General features: G+C 41.6%; 1 protein-coding gene across 6 annotated transcripts in view; it reads left to right on the top strand.

Moving 5' to 3' along the window:
• Positions 1-16,357, top strand: part of LOC126400291 (protein shisa-6) — an 86,625-nt gene that overhangs the window by 12,890 nt on the left and 57,378 nt on the right. For all 6 annotated transcript variants that reach the window (XM_050060860.1, XM_050060857.1, XM_050060859.1 and 3 more), the window contains exon 4: positions 3,131-3,232. In XM_050060860.1, the coding sequence (XP_049916817.1) occupies positions 3,131-3,232 (102 nt within the window). The remainder of the gene's footprint in view (positions 1-3,130; positions 3,233-16,357) is intronic.

Genomic DNA, 16,357 nt, shown 5'->3' with positions numbered 1-16,357 from the left:
AAAAGTAATGCAGTAACGTACTTTGATTACTTTTAAAGTAACCCTTACCCAACACTGTACACCACCTCCCTTCCCTCTGCTTGGACTATCTGGCTTTATGTATTACATCATTAATGAGGATGAGTTTACATCAGGGTTAGTTAAAGGCTGGACAGTCTCATCCAGACGTGAAAAAGGGTGCCATGTGTGTTGAAACCTGGGAATGAGGATGGACTGGGAAATCAACCAATTTTACACATCAAGGTGTGTTTCCAGGTGCTGGGAAGTTATGCTGCATGTGGAAAAAAGCCTTTAGTGTCTCTAGACGGAGATGTGTGAAGTCTGATCAGTGTCCTCAAATGATGTCACATGAGTCAGTGTCGGTTGGGCCTGAAGACTAAAAGTTTGATAAGTAAGGAAATCTGGAGGTGTGGAGTTAGAAAGACGTGAGATTTCTGTAGTCCGCTGCCCATCTCAGGCTGAACTGTTGGCAGCTGAGTTGCATTGTGGGTGTGGTGGGCTCGCTCTCCCTTTCTCGAGCCTGAAGTTTTAGGGTGTGACTAGAACTGAGTATGTTTAAGACAAACTCAGCTCTGATTGGGCAGTTATTTTCTCCTATTGTCACTGACACACAACAGAATAACTTATTTTCTGTTGAGTTTTGGTTGGTGGCATCCTGTTGCGTCTCCAGTGTTTGAGTCTGTATGTGTAACTGGGGGTTAGTCTCTCTGGCTCAGGCTCCAAAAGGCTAGAACCTTCACATATTAGTCTCATTACATTATTTTTTCTGATTAGTTATTTCTATGGCTGGAAAGGGTTCTTGGGGTGTTATGGTGTAATTTATATCATTTTTAGGAATACATTTTTACATGATTGAATCAGAAATGTTAATGTAATGATTCATAATCACATTTCTGATTTTTTGCTGATGCTATGTTTTTTTGGGGGGGGGGGTTTTGGTGTATTTTTGTGTTTTCTATCTTGCCTGTAACCCACTGTGTTCTTGAAGAGGATATTTTTCTGGTTAAACAAAGGCCAAATAAAAAATAAATAATTAATAAAAGATATTTGTCATAATGCGATTTGATAGCATCTTTGTTTGCACATGATTTCTGTTGGCTGAGATATAATTGATGATATTGCTATTGCTCAGCATCACTAGCTACAGAGGACATTATACAACATTATTTACAGTCTGAGTAGTACTACACATGACATTGTCATTTGTTGCATACCTCTGTGGCTCAGCCAGACAGTGATTGTTTTTCCCTGTTTTAGCTGAATTAAAGCCGTTTCTCTAACCTGAAAATCCAGATGCCCCGCCCCTAGCAAGTTCAAATTTGCACTGCACGGGATTCTGGCCCAGACGAGCAGAGCCTGCTGAATCGCCAGTCGGCCCAATCAGATAAGTCTATCTGACAGAGGCGGGCGTAACATGATGAGGACAGTGCTGCGCCGTAGGAGTCGAAAAGTAAAAAGCCAAGATGGCAGCTGCTGAAGGACCACGTCCATTCAATTTAGCTTTGGAAGAAACGCTAAGCCAGCTACACTTATCTTTTTTCTTGAGAGAGGAACAGGAGACTGCCCTAGAAGCCTTCACTTTCAGGAAGGACGTTTTTGCTGTTTTGCCGACAGGATACGTCAAAAGCATAATATATCAGTTAGCCCCACTGTTCAGCAAACCAATAGAGTGTGCCAGGGCTGACGTCAAAACCCGGAAGTTTAGCATTGCGCTGGTTCCCGGAAGAGAACGTGAATATGATTTTTGCATTGTGTTTTGGATTATATCAGAAAATAAGCTCTGTGGCCAACACAAGTTTATGATACTTAGAGGTTTTGTTCAGCGAGATAATCTTCACATATGAACACCTTTGATACCGCATTTGAAGCTTAAATGCAATCGCCAGAAGTAAAAAGCTAACGTTAGGCTTTAACGGACTACATGACTACTCCACGGTCACATGACTCTTAACGTCACCGCCACTAAGCTTTCAACTGATTTCGGCCGCTTTATTTTAAAAACATTGTATAATGGGGAAATCGGACTGTTTAAGCTAAATAAGAAGCTGTATTGGCGGACTGCCAGCATTCTCGCCTGTTCGGGGGTGATGACGTTTACTGTCCCCGACAGGGTTTGTAGTCGTACTGAGCAACTTGTTAGCAACCGCCTTTTTTACGACACGTAAAAGCTTCAAAATTCACAAGTAGGGTATTTACTGACGTGTTTTATGTCGTAGAACAAAACCTGAAACTCGCTTAAGCTTTTGTTAACCGCAGACCTTATTTGAGGCATTTTACCAAAATCCCATTCAAAAAACGTATTGACTTTTAGACGAGAGAACCGGAAGTGCTAAAAGCGCTAACGGAGTTCCAGGTTTACTGGCATACTCTATAGGGCTTAGTGCACTGAATACGTCACCTTGTTTTTTGCTCTGATTGGCCATCGTGCTATCCAATTGCGTGCAGCGGCATTTGAAATGCCTCAGTTAGTGCCGCCCCTTGGGTAGGAAGGGTGTATCGATGAGGGCAAGACTCAAAATCTTTCTAGATTTGAGTCTGGATTTCCAGGCTACCGTTTCTCATTAGTGCAATGTGAAAATAAGGTTGCGAGTTGTGGAAAATCTGCATGCTTATTTTCCACATGACAACTATCCACACCAGGTCCAGTGCAAATTATCCGCAATGTCATGTTCCATTTTCATCAAAAATAAAATAAAATAAAATACACGTGGATGAGGCCAAGTGAGTTTCCTCCTAAATAGTACCTGTGTCCACTCCAAACAACAAAAATCTATCCAGAGAATGTCTAAGGGGCTAACATTAACTAAACATTAACATAAACTAATCAGACCTCAAATTTGATGCTAACGCTAGCTGTTGTGGCTAAAAAAAGTAAAGCGAGCAAAAAGTCCAATAGTTACGTAGAACAATGTTTGAAAAATCTGTATAATTTTGTCTACTGGTAATGTTGCTTTTATGCTTGTGACTCCTCAGATCTGGTTATTTTGTGGTGCTTTGGAAGGCTCCCCCACTTTAGGAATCACAATTTTAGCTGCTGCTAATGTTGCTAATGATTATGGGATCCAAATACTGACACTGGGTGTACAGTATATGTCTTCCTGACTGACTGTATCTTTGTGTCCGTGAACAGGTCTCCACTATGGGAAGGAGAGTGTCCGCAGCAGTGGAGGCGCTGACCTTCACAACTTCATCTCCTCTGGCTTTGTGACGTTGGGTCGCGGCCATCAGAAAGGTAAAGTACCTTTTCTTTCCTCCTGTCTTTTCTTCTCTTTCCTCTCACAGGAGATTGAATTAACTCTTCTTATCTACGAACACTGTGCTGTATCCTCGCTGCATGCTAAAGTGACCCACGTAATGTTCCACTTGCAATACCTGTGATCAACAACAAGACACTGACGGAGGTGAAATGTTTCCAGATTCAATTTCCCTCCCAAGCAATTCACATGAACTCCAGCCTCTGCATTTCGCAATTAAATACAGGCGAACACACACTTACTGCTGCTGATGGGCGACAGCGGGGTGGAGAAGGTGACTCCGAACTCACACACACACACACACACACACACAGACATGCAGCATTAGTCGAGGGGGTAGAGTTTTCCCATGGGTAATACACTGATTAGTATGCAGCCATGTTGGCCGAGCTCTTGTGATTTATTCCCATCCATTTTGGCTCCACAAATCAGACCCTGTGTGTATGTGTGTGTGTGTGTGTGTCACCCTGCGGGGGCTGTGAGGCAACCTCCCTTACCTGATACTGCTTTCGAATGTTTAATTGAATGTGTTTGTGACAGAGTGCGAATGCTTGTAATGTTTCATGGTGGCTGAATCCTTTAGTAAAAGTCTACATGATTTAAATGTAATTTGGTTCCACTACTGCATCTGTATTTCCACACTTCCTCTATGCTGATTTCCTGTTCATCATCCTAATCACAGCAGCTGATGGCCTGTCGCTGCTGTAATAAATACCAACTCAGACTGAGGTGTTGCTCAGCAGGCGTTCGTGGCTTCTTCACCAGTAGAGTTTTACAAAGTATCATGGCTTTGTTTCTAAGTGCACAAAGAACTGCAGGGGCCTGCGAGCATCTCTCCACTTCTATTTCTAATGGGGAGACATCGTATTTGTGTTTACATGAAATTAGCTGTTTTTCTCCTTGCTTTTTGCTTCCTTTGTTTTCATCCCCAGAGGGGGTCCATTTCACAATGGTATTCATATGCAGCCAGAAAAAAAAACCCTCTGCTGATATGCTCTGAAGTCCACCCCGCCCTCCATCCACCCCCTGCATCTCTACCAGAGATGAGAAATGAGAAAAAAATGATTAGGTTTTATGAATCCTGATTCTTTTAAATAGATTTTCCCCACTGTACAAAGATCATAACGGCATCGCTCCGGCATCTTCAGCTATATACTTGTCACAACAACAGCATGGGGTATGGTTTAGCGTTCAGCATCTGTGCAGTGAAATCTGTGTTTTCTTGCAGCGGGTAGCCTTTGATTCCTCTGCTGCAAAAACAAATGAATCGTGACAGATTGAGATCTTGGAAAGGTCTGCTGACGCTAAGATTTCTTGCAAAAAGAAGTATGTGAAGCATGTGCAAGAGCCTCACTTCCTTAACAGTATTCTTCTTTCCAACGTCTCTGTTCGACTGCTTCGTGCCCAGAGGCAGGTATTACTGTGGAATGAATCCTAAAATCAATGAAACCCTGGTCTGAAGTTTGGTTTGGGCATTGTTGCTGCTTGGTATTATCTTTAGCATTTCACAAGTGTACAATCACTTCAGGGTGATGGACGGAAACGAACAGTTTAACCAAGCCTCCCCCGCTCTCTCATAGTCTCTTTACAAGTACTCTTCATATCCAAAACAGCGGAATGGCTTTAGCTCCATAATACAGCACTTCTCTCCTTGACTGATTGAAGGATATAAATTGCTCCTACCTACAGTATATTCAGTATTTTGACCCCACACGGTCATTTATGTTCCCAGTGTAATGATTTACAAATAAATCACTTGATCCCAGCATTAATCATCCAAAATCTGAGGATGGATTTTAACGTCCAGCGTGGTGAACCTGTGGGCCGATGTGAACTTGCAGTGATGAGATGGAGTCACGTTAAGGTTAACAACAAGTAAACAGCGCAGGTAAATTTAAATCGCACCGGGCGTCATTAGTTTTGAAGAGGTTTGCACAGCTTGGTTTGCTCTGGCAGAGAGCAACAATGCTGGGAAAAAAAGAATGCAAATAGATATTCACTGGTCGGTCAGTGGAAAAATTCGGTTTCCACATGAATCTAGAAACAGATGTTGTCTTCTTTGCTGCATTTCAGTTGTTGTTTTTTTCTTTCAGAATATGTGGGGGGGTTTAGCCGCGCTAACATAACAAGGTTTAGGAGTCATGATGTAGTCCTCTGGCTTTCGTAAGCATGGCATCTTGTATGGTGCTTAATTATACAGGCAGAAAGTATGTTTGGTTGTTAATTACATGGCAAGCCGTGTGTGTGAGTGTGTGTGTTGCAGCACAGCCCTTGGGGAGGACAGGTGAGGTCAGAGAGTGTTGCTGAGCGTCAGAGCAGCTGGATGCTTCACATCTGTGTGGCAGGGTACAAAACAACCCCGTGCTGAACTCTAAATGAGATCTGCCATGAGCGCCGGGGTGGGAAACTAAAACCCAGCCTCTCATACTGTCATCCAAGAGTTTGTTGTAATGCATCTTTTTTGGTGTACTAACCTTCCCCTCAGCTTACCCTGTGTTATTCTACTTTAGTTAGCGGTGTCCTACATTTCCCAAAAATGCCTTTCAGCAACCTTTAAAAAAGGGGTCATGAACTTATTGTGGCCATCTCCAGGGTACACAGAGATGGGAGTGTTTTTATCTGTGTCCTAATTTCATTCTGCATACTGATTCTGAACCGACTGAAAGAAATTGTGAAGCACCTATTAGAAATGCAACGTATCTGTCACCTGTTGACAGCACTGTCTACATGTCTTGTAAAAATTGTTGTACCATATAGTGGACTCAAATTATCCCCAGCCGAGTCGAATGTTTGTATTGTACTTTTCTTCAAACCACCGACTTGTTACATTTTCATGTTTCATACCTATGTCGTAGTTCAGAATACATGTATATTAGGAGGAGGGGATGGTGTATGATGTGACACCAAAGCAAGACAGCTGCCAACCACTGTTCAAGACCAACAAATAGAATTTGGGACATTATCAGCCTTCTTTGTAGCAACAAAAGAAAGTATTTTTTAACAAGAGTTTGGGACATTTTCATTCATGTTTGTAGCTACAAAATTGATATTTTTTAACAAGAGTTTGGGACATTTCCAGTTATGTTTGTAGTGACAGAAGTGGATGCTTTTCATGAGAGTTTGCGACACGTTCAGCCGTGTTTGTAGCTACAAAAGTGGACAGTTTGGGAAATTTCCATTCATGTTTGTAGCGTCAAAAGCAGGTATTTTTTAACAAGAGCTTGGTGCATTACCAGCTATGTTTGTAGCCTTTTTTTTTTTTTGAAAAGCGAGAGTTTGGGACATGTTCTGCCATGTTTTTAGAGCCAAAGTTGGTATTTTTTTAACAAGAGCTCAGGACATTGCCAGCCGTGTTTGTAGCAACCAAAATCGTGATGTTTTCCTAACCATGTGTTTTTTCCTACCTAAACATGTTAAACACACCGTTGTCGTAACATAAAATTGAAAATTGAAATGTATGTTTTAACATGTGCTGTACACATAAAAACATAAGAAGCAAAATACCCTTGGTTTGCATAAATGTGTAATGCCAGCATTTATTCCAGTGATTAGGTAGATTATTCCACAATGCATAAAAAGTGAATAAAGAATTATTTGAGACATAGACTGAAAGATATTGCTGACAAAATGATGAAAAAGTAAAACAAAAAAAAATATGGAATTATTATAAAAACTGTGATCACCATCTTCCCTTCTGATTGAAAAAAAAAAAAAAAAACACCATTTCACATCTGGTAAATTCACTAATAGGCACACAACCCACTTGTCAGAGTAAACGTTGGCATGGTTTGTTTCATATGTTGCACATATGCTGGAACTTCATGTTACCTTGTGTTACAGTTTTTAATTTTATGTTGTGATGCCGTGGTTAATGTGTGGTTGGGTTAAGACACAAAAAAACACCTGGTTATGGTCATGTTTTGGCTTCAGAATACCCTGTTTGGTTGCTGAAAACACGGCTGGAAATGTCCTGAAAACCCTCGCTTCTGTGTGTCTTGAACAGTACTCTGCCACTGTCTGTCCGTCCTGCTTCTCCTGAGACTCTCAGCTCATGCACATGTAATCTGAAGTATGTCATATGTATGAAATGTACAAATGTAACATATCCATGGTTTGCAGAAACCTACAATAACATTTTAGTCTGATAACTTGGCTAAGGCGCATTGACATTTATGTGTGGTAAATCCATACATAAATGTTTCATCGTAAATATGAAACATGACATGTGGAAACATCAATTTCACATGTGCTTGTTTAAAATGGAACTCTTCGAGTCAGCATCAGTAATAGCTGTAAATCAGCGGTCTCTGCTGTTGTAGGATGCTGAATGAATCATCACTTTGTGCAACATTTTATGGGAGGAGATCAAGACAAATATGCACATGGTGCTTTATACTGTAGTCCACTTAACATTAGCTTATAGAGCAATCACGTCTCCACAGATGGAAAGGAGCAATGTGACATTTCGTTGTCAAACCACTATCAGAGATGAGGTTTTTGTGTTTCATTTTTGCAATTTCGTGACTCCCTCCGAAACCTTCTGCTGCTGTATGGAGTCAGGTGTAGTGTGAGGGTGGGTGGCCATCTGTTCCCTTCATGTTTTCCCTTTGCTTAATGTCCTGGGTTTGTCGAAAGAGTGATGAACATCCAGAAATACTGGCTGCAGAGGTGGCTTTCATTTGGGATTTTGGAGTAAATGCTTTCTTTTTTCTTGTTCTTTCTTTTGGGTTAGGGGTTAGATTTAATGGCATAAACAACATGGGGTCACTTTTGTTTGTTACTTATGTTTTTCAAAAATCCCCCACATTTTTTGAACTCCAGCCTTGTGTTTTCCCAGTGTGACAATCTTTCAGTAATGCTAAACTTTATTTAGCATGCACAGCTGCTTACCTTGCTCCTGTCCCCTCAGCCATCTGTCCAGATCGATGCACCACCTCACAGACTCCTTTGCTCCTGTGTATTCTGTTGTCCTCTTGTCCAAAATTAGGAGGCAGCAAGGTTGAGGTTTCTGTCAAACTGAGCCAAACTAATGAGGATGCTCACTGATCTGTTGTGTGTGTGTGTGTGTGCTGCTGTCAGATGGGACTGCACTGTTACACTGCCTTGGGTGTAAAAACTGCAGAACTCAGTTTGAAGCTTCAGAGTCGCCAGTGATTGTATAAAAGTTCTCTGGAAACATAATCTCAGAAGATAGATAAGAGGGAGCCGGAGCAACTTTGCTTTCCCTTGTTTGCTGGCAGCGGTGATGCAACGCGACACCACATCATCGCTTGTAGCCTACGCAGACTGAAGCTCAATCGCTCGGCTTATATTAATTGTTCTTGTCACAGAAGAACTGCGGTGTACTTTTCTATTCACTCACTGTCACCCGGCAAAACTCTGCACTGTAAATCACTGTCACATTGTCACACATATTTCTGTGTGCCGGAGTGTGTTTAAGGAGAGAAAAGCTCAGCGTGCGGGCGGCTGGGATTGAGCTCCCTGCCATTGATGTGGCTGGATTCTACTCTAACACCTTGATTGATTGGAATGTTGGGCCTCAGACAGGAAAGTGGATTGACAGCCAGCATGCAAATTTGATAGTGTATTAAAAATGCAGCTTCCCAGCTGTTATTGGCTGAATGCATCCATTTTAATTATTTTTCCATATGTCAGTCTCGTTGATATGAAACCCGGCCAAGCCACAGCATCCGGAGAAGTGATTACTTCAGACAAAGCCTCCATCCTTGACTTAGCGTGTGCCATGCTTCATTACCTTGCTAAGCCCAACTTTTAATTCTGCCCTGTGGAGGAAGTCAAATTGGTTTTCATGGCAGACAATTATTGTTTTTATGAATATGATGTGTCTGGAATGGTGGATATGGTGATGTAGTAGCAGAATTAGCTGGGGATGTTATCACAGAACTTTTATTTACTGTGCAATTTCAGCACATTAACAAGTGCAAGAGCCACTAATTGGCGTGCTCCTTATGTAGCAAGCTGTACTGTACAACAGTGCAGTACTAAGAGGCCGTAGGGACTATCAGGGGAAAGGACTTTTAGGGAAAAAAGGATCTAACAAAGCAAACAGCAATGATTGGGCTCTGTTGTTGTACTAACAGCTGTTTGCCTCTAATTTGTCCTTTCTGTTTACCTTTTTGTGAAGAACTTGATGACAGGGTATAAAAAGCCCCTCTTTGCGTCTCAGTACTTCCCTCTGATTGTGAAACAGTCATCTCCTGTTCCTCCAAATGAATCACACGCCGTGGAACAACAAGCCCACAGGCAGTATCATCATTTCCAGCCCATGTAATCAACACTCCAGGCTGATGAGGCAGAAGATGAAAACATCCGCCCGTGAAAACCTTTGGTGTTGTTTAAGGTACACAAGAAAAAACAAGCCCAGACAGGAACTGATTACGGTGACCACCGAAAGCTCCGACGCATCATCAAACCAGCGATGAAAAGTGAAAATCTGATGCAAAAACTCACATTTTCCAGCAAATCTAAGAGTGAAACAGCCACTGACACATCTTCAGTTCAGTTTGTCAGCTAATACTGACTCAGTGATGGTTTGAGCATTTGGCAAGACTCTGTGAAGTGATGTGTCAGGTTTTAGTTCAGCCCAGTTGCCAGAATAATATGTTGGTATAATACAACCACTGGTATGTTTGTACATTTCATACATATGACGTAGTTCAAATTACATGTAAAGAAGCTGAGTTTCTCATTGGGAAGAGATAGAGATAGTGGATGGGGTGACAGCAAGGTGAAAATGCTGCAAAGCAGTAGCAGACCAGTGTTTGAGACCAATCATTTTTTAACAGGAGTTTTTTCCAATCGTATTTGTGGCAACAAAACAGAGTATTTTAAGCCAAAACATGTTTTCCTTACCCTAACTAAGTGTTTTTTTCTGCCTAAACCTAACCGCACATTAACCACAGCATTTTCACAACACAAAAGTTAAAACTGAAACATTAATAAATGTTTCAACATAGCCACTACATATGAAACGTGCAAATGTAACATATGCGTGATTTGCAGGAATGTACAATGCCAATATTTATCCTGGTCATTGGGTTGTTTGGCTGCATTACTGAGACATACAAAGCCTTTTTACTTTCCTCTTCAGACTGACAAATATCTATGAAACAAAACTATGATACACATGATAGTAAGTTGCATCAGAATTATTCATTATATACTGTACATATATACGCAGCCGTGTCGAAGGAAAGCTACAAGGGTCATATGACAGAATGAAGTTCCCAAACTAGCACTAGTGCGAGTAAAAATGTGACACCATTGTGCTCTGTGTTGGCTTTAAAACTGCAATAATCAGTATTTTTATATTAACAATAGAAAAAAAGACTTTGTGTTATGTGAAACAGGATGCTTCTCACAGAGAATTACCTTAATCATCTGACTTTGCAGGATCCCTCAGCTCTAAGGAGTAATGTTGCGTCATTTTTTTTGCTTTACAGGCCAGTGCCAGTACTCTTAAATTGATACAGATACCAACAGAAGACTACATTTATTAACTTTTTCTACTTCATTTGATATCTATCATGTGAACTGAAGCATTCAGTTGTGTGAAATGCCACCACCGCTCCTCCCCATCCAAATGATTTTTCACAAATATATTCTGAAAGTTTTCAAATTATTAAAATATTCATTAAATAACTGTACAAAACTGTACCTGCTGAGCTGCCAGCTCAGTCAAATACACTTCACACCACAGACTGTATTAGTTGTAGCTGCTATGGACGTGGGCCAATCACACATCGCATGAGCTGAAGAATGCTTGTGGTGATTGGCTGTGAGAAGGAACATATTAATTGTCATATTTTTCTAGATCTGGATACAAAAAGGATCAAATGCAGGTATTTTTTGGGGAAGTTTCAATACTACTTGGTAGTGAGTTATTTTGGTCGATACCTTAAAGAGATTAAGTACCATTACCTGGCCCTGTAGCTGCAACTTTACAGTTTTGGCTAATCACCCTCATTTTGAGATGTTTAGGCTGGTCATGGCACTGTAGCCTGGGTGGGCAAGATCACCAGTGCGTATCTGGTTATGACACAAACTTTTGGCCAACCCCCACGGTCTGGATATAAAAAATTGGGCATTGGCTCATAATAATAAATGTACAAGTACACAATCGATGCATTTTTGCATTGTAATCATTGCAAATACATCAATTAATAAAACACGGACACATAAAATTGTAAAAAAAAAGTGTGTTTTGACAAGGAAATGTGCACATGTGTGTTTTTAGACAGAACGAAAGGATTCACTGAAGATGAATTAAAGTGAAATTGACTTCATGGAGCAGGGGGTGGTAACTCTGCTCTTCTTTTAATTGTTTTGACATCTAGCCATCTCGGGCTGAAATTGACAATAAGTGCTTTATAACCGTTATCTCAGTGGCATATCAGTGATTATATTTGCAACATGTGACCAAATCTACGGGGTCCCTACAAACATTTCACAGCAAAAGCAACTAGAACCTAAAGTCCTTTCTTTACAAGTAGATACCACCACAGTGATGGCTGCTTGTTTAGTTCTATCCATAGAGAAGAAGCCCTTCTGTACTGTTGGAATCATTCATTTTGTCTTTAAAATCAGAATAAACAGAGGTAAGGAATCCATGAAGGGTGCAGTGTGGCATTCTCGTGTGTTTCATGACAAGGCAACATTTGCAAATGAAAACTAATGATTACATTTGATTATATTGGAGAAAATGGCCATTTCTTTGTATGTAAAACCTGAATTTAGGAAAAACAAGCCATATTTCCCCTTAGCTATAAAAAATAAATTTTATGCTTCAGGGTGAGATGCAGTGGTCACCTCTGATAGTGTATTAAAAATGGAATCTGGAATCTGATAAGAAGAGTTTAGAGTTAAATCTTTAGCCTATTTAGATCAGTGGTTGCTCTCCTACCAAATATTTCTCTTCTTCCCTCAACTTTCTCTTCAAACACTTTGAAGCCAGGTCCCACTTCAGGGAGCAATCTGTGCCCCCAAATCAGTTTTAGAGGCTGAAAATCCGGCCAGGCTGCTCACTTTTCTCTCGTTGGCTGTTTTTGATTGACAGCACGCTCCTATCGGGCACAAGTGTACTTGCTCATACAAATTGATGGTCAGGTTCAGGGGAGGTGGCACGGCTGACCTGCTGGCTAAGCACTCTGCGGAATAACCAATAAGAAAGTGTTAATAAGGTCCTGGAGAGAGCAGGGCCAGGGCTGTGGCACTCATTAGCGGAAAGAGAGATCAAGACAGATTTCTCTTGCACACAATACGGAGGGATGGCCGGACATCTCTATCCCTTACCCTGCCACTGGAGCTTCTCCTAATGAATATGCAGACGATGCCAGGATGAGGACAGAGGCGTGTCACTGTATGTAAAAGGAACAGGATTTTTATTACTGATAAACATACTGTCTGCTCAGTTAGAGGTTAACAGGGTGTTGGGAAGTAAAATAAGACAGAGTGACACACCTGTTTTATTATTCACTTTGAGCTGCAGCAGGAGCAGAGAGGAGACGCAAAGACATGGGTTGGTAAAGAGTGTCTTGCTGACACTTAAAGGGACAGTTAACCCCAAACCAAGAATAGATATTTTTCCTCCTTTACCTGTAGTGCTGTTGTCGAGTGTTGGAGATATCTGCTGTAGAGATATGTGCCTTCTCTTCAGTATAATAGAACTAGATGGCACTCAGCTCCTGGTGCTCAAATTGGTGTCATGAGATTGTTTCAACGCTCCAAAATTCCAAATCCCCATTAGTCCGAAAATGTCCCATTGGACCGAAAGCCCATTTCTCCGACAGCCTGTTATTCCAAAACCAAACGCCTATTACTCCAAAATCCCACCATTCTCCAAAAATACTCACTCCCTGAAGTGAGTTTCAGTTTCCCAGCGGCATTCGAGCCACCGATCCAGGGTGCTTTTTTACAGACCCATCGCAACATTTCCCAGGGTCATTTGAGCCACTGATCCTGGGTGTTTTTACTGACCCTTCACAATGTTTCCCAGTGGCATTTGAGCCATGGGGCCCCAGGTTGTTTTTACTGATCTGTTCCTGTTTTTTTTCCAGCCACTTCTGTGCCACAAAATGTGGGTGTTTTAAGCCAAAACATGATGTTTTCCTAACCATAACTAAGAGTAAACGGGCTTTGGTCTTGGGCCATTGCAGCAATGGGCATCTCCCTCTGAAATTGCAAAAAAAAGGAAAAAGAATCTTATTGTGAACATGTCGGAACATTTTCTCTCTACCAAACTATTACTGCACAGAGGGAAGTGTGCATCTACTCATGGATAAAAGGCTTGTGCTAGTGACAGCATGAGATGTAAACGTGATCAGTAGATGCACGCTTTCCTCTGTGCGGAGACACTGTTGGCTGGTCTAGTTCAAAAGAAAGAAAACAGTTTCAACTGAGTAATCAGGTCATGATTTCTGGAAAGAGACATCGTTGTTGAGTTTTTCAGGGATTTTTTTTTTTCTCTTTTTTTTGAGCGCTTTGAGCACTACAGGTCGAGTGCCATCTAGTTCCATTATATCGGAGAGAAGGCAGACATCTCTACGGACGATATCTCTCAACACTTGGCCGCCCACATCAAAACAATCTAGATTGATAAATAGCACAACAGGTAAGAGGAAAAACGTGTAGTTCGGATTTTGGGATGAGCTGTCTCTTTAACTGCAGTATTCCTCACCCTAATTCACACAACTCAGGAGTTGTCAGTCCTCGGCTAAAGGTGTCCTTTAGCCGAGGACTGAATTAACGACTATCGCTGGGTATTGAAAAAATTAACACATGCCACAAACACCTTGTAGCCTTCTCCAAAATACCACCAGAACTCAAATATGTTGAGGTCAGTGAATGACAAGCCACCCTACAATTCCTGACAAGACTCTCGTGTATCCTGAGGAACAATAGCACCTCCAGATACACTGCAGTCAATTACAGTGATGTGAGATGTGGGGGCAGACAGAGGAAATGACAGTTGGGAGACAGCTCTCTTATCATTGTCCTTCTGTTGTGGCCACTTTGAAACAAGTGGAGCTATTTGTCTGGCAGCGAGGTATGCTGGAGGGAAGAGAAGGAAGGCTTTTATCTCGGAGAGAGACGGGAGAAGGGAATATGCAAGAAATGTAGCGCAGACAGAATATCTGAGTGGTAAAAAGTGAGCAAGCTAAACAAGAAAGGGGATTTTGAGAGCAGGAGTTTGGCAGGTAAAATGGCAGGAGAAGAGATAGAGAGTCCTTGCAGAAAGGTAGTTGGGGACAATGGGCTGACAAGGCTGCTGTGATGTTTGCTCGGGCACGGTAGCGTTCTCTTAATGTGCAGCATCAATCAAGATGCTGCCCACCGCGCAGCATGGCAACTTTTATCGCCGCTCATTAAAGTAAGTGCAGATATTTTATGCATCAGTTGGAATGCAAGGACTTTTTCATGCTAATTTCCCTCCTTTAGATTCGTTATTCATCATCTTTGATCAACGGGGTCCTGTACACAAATAAAGTGGAGTGGAGTCCGTGCGCCTGATGAATCTGGAATCCGCCATGTGCTGAAACATCACATCTGTGGATCGCTACTGCTGCTTTAGTTTATTTAGCAAGCTCAGGAGTTTTATATCTCTTTAATGAAACTGTATAATATATTAAATCCTCCTCCAGTTGTTTAACAAGACTTTTCTTTAAATTCAAATTTAAGTAGTGTTACATTAACTGCATTTTACAAGGGGGTATTTATCATCCTTTAAAGGGGAGAACAAACAGCGTGTGGAAATTAAAGATTCTGTCCTCCAACTCTTCTCCTGGGAACCATTCCCCGGATGAAAAGAACATTTAACAAGTTTAAATCCACGTCTCCTTTTTGCCCCCTGCTTCTCCACCTTCACTCCGGCTTCTGCAGGTCCATCCAAAACTGATAAGATGACTTAAAATGTCGCTCTGAAATAAAACGAACTTGTGAACTTTGCCCCAAATATCCATCCTTGTGGACCATTTTGCCTCCCTTGCGAACACGTTAGCAGATGAAAGGAGGTTGGCATGAGCAGTTGAATTGTGTTTTGGGTCTGGTCCCAGTCTTTGAATTTCAAGCTTCTCCACACTGGGGCTTTTTCCCCTCCCTTCTTCTTCTGCTTCACAGCATACGCAATGGGAATTGAATCCAATGTTTAGTTTTAATTGATTTTTTATGACCGAACGTGAGCAGTGAACACCCTCTCTGATTAGAGACATGGGCGCAGATCTGAGAGCTGTTAATCCACTGCTAAAAGGAAAGTGTCGAGCCTTTGAATCAAACAGCCTTTTTCTCTCAACCTTCCCTATTAAAGATGCCTCTCAGTCCTGGCTACAGTTATTAAATTACACAGTCCCAGTTATTTGGATTTTTGTTTTCTCCAAGTACCTCTAACCTGGTAATCAACCATGGTTGCTCGCCACCAGCCGAGAATCCAACATAACAAGCAAAAAGGCAGCTAAGCCCGGATGGATAAAATGTGTTAAGTGCACAGCAGCAAAGTGCTACCAAATTTTTAGGAAGAGAAGCACCATAAATAGCCGGCCAAGCTGTTTATCATATTGAAAAGCCTGACATTGTGTATTGAACAGCCCTGTCCTTCACAGAGTTGCTTTGAGTGATCAAACTGCCGTTATAAATAGTCATGTTAAGGGCGTTTTGAGGATACTTCTCCAAGTATTTTAGAAAGGTCTGGTAAAAGACTGATGTTGGCTTTGCCACGCTGACCTCAAGAAGCTTTATATCCACCTCCCTGCAAGGCAAACTCCCGCTCTCATCTGTAATCTATTATTCATAACGAAGAGGCAGAGACGAAGACTGGGAAAGGCAGATAACTTGGTTGCTTTTCCATCCACCCCCACCCCCGTATTACTATTATCCAGAGGCCATTGTGTGGGAAAACAAATGGAATGATTGCCTTTTGTTGTATAGGAGAGGGGAAAATTTTGTATTCTGTGCAGAATTTGAATGCAGACTTGCTATTCAGAGCACACGATGCTATGACTGCCAGTTGCATTGTGCAAATAATGATGCATGGGAGGGATCGAATTAAAATTTATCAGCACTGGATTGGGATCCATCTCCAAATCTATTTC

Source organism: Epinephelus moara, chromosome 13 (genome assembly GCF_006386435.1).
Source record: "Epinephelus moara isolate mb chromosome 13, YSFRI_EMoa_1.0, whole genome shotgun sequence".
Classification (NCBI taxonomy): Eukaryota; Metazoa; Chordata; class Actinopteri; order Perciformes; family Serranidae; genus Epinephelus; species Epinephelus moara.
Note: the sequence above shows the minus strand (reverse complement) of the source record. Positions and strands in the feature narration are given on the sequence as shown.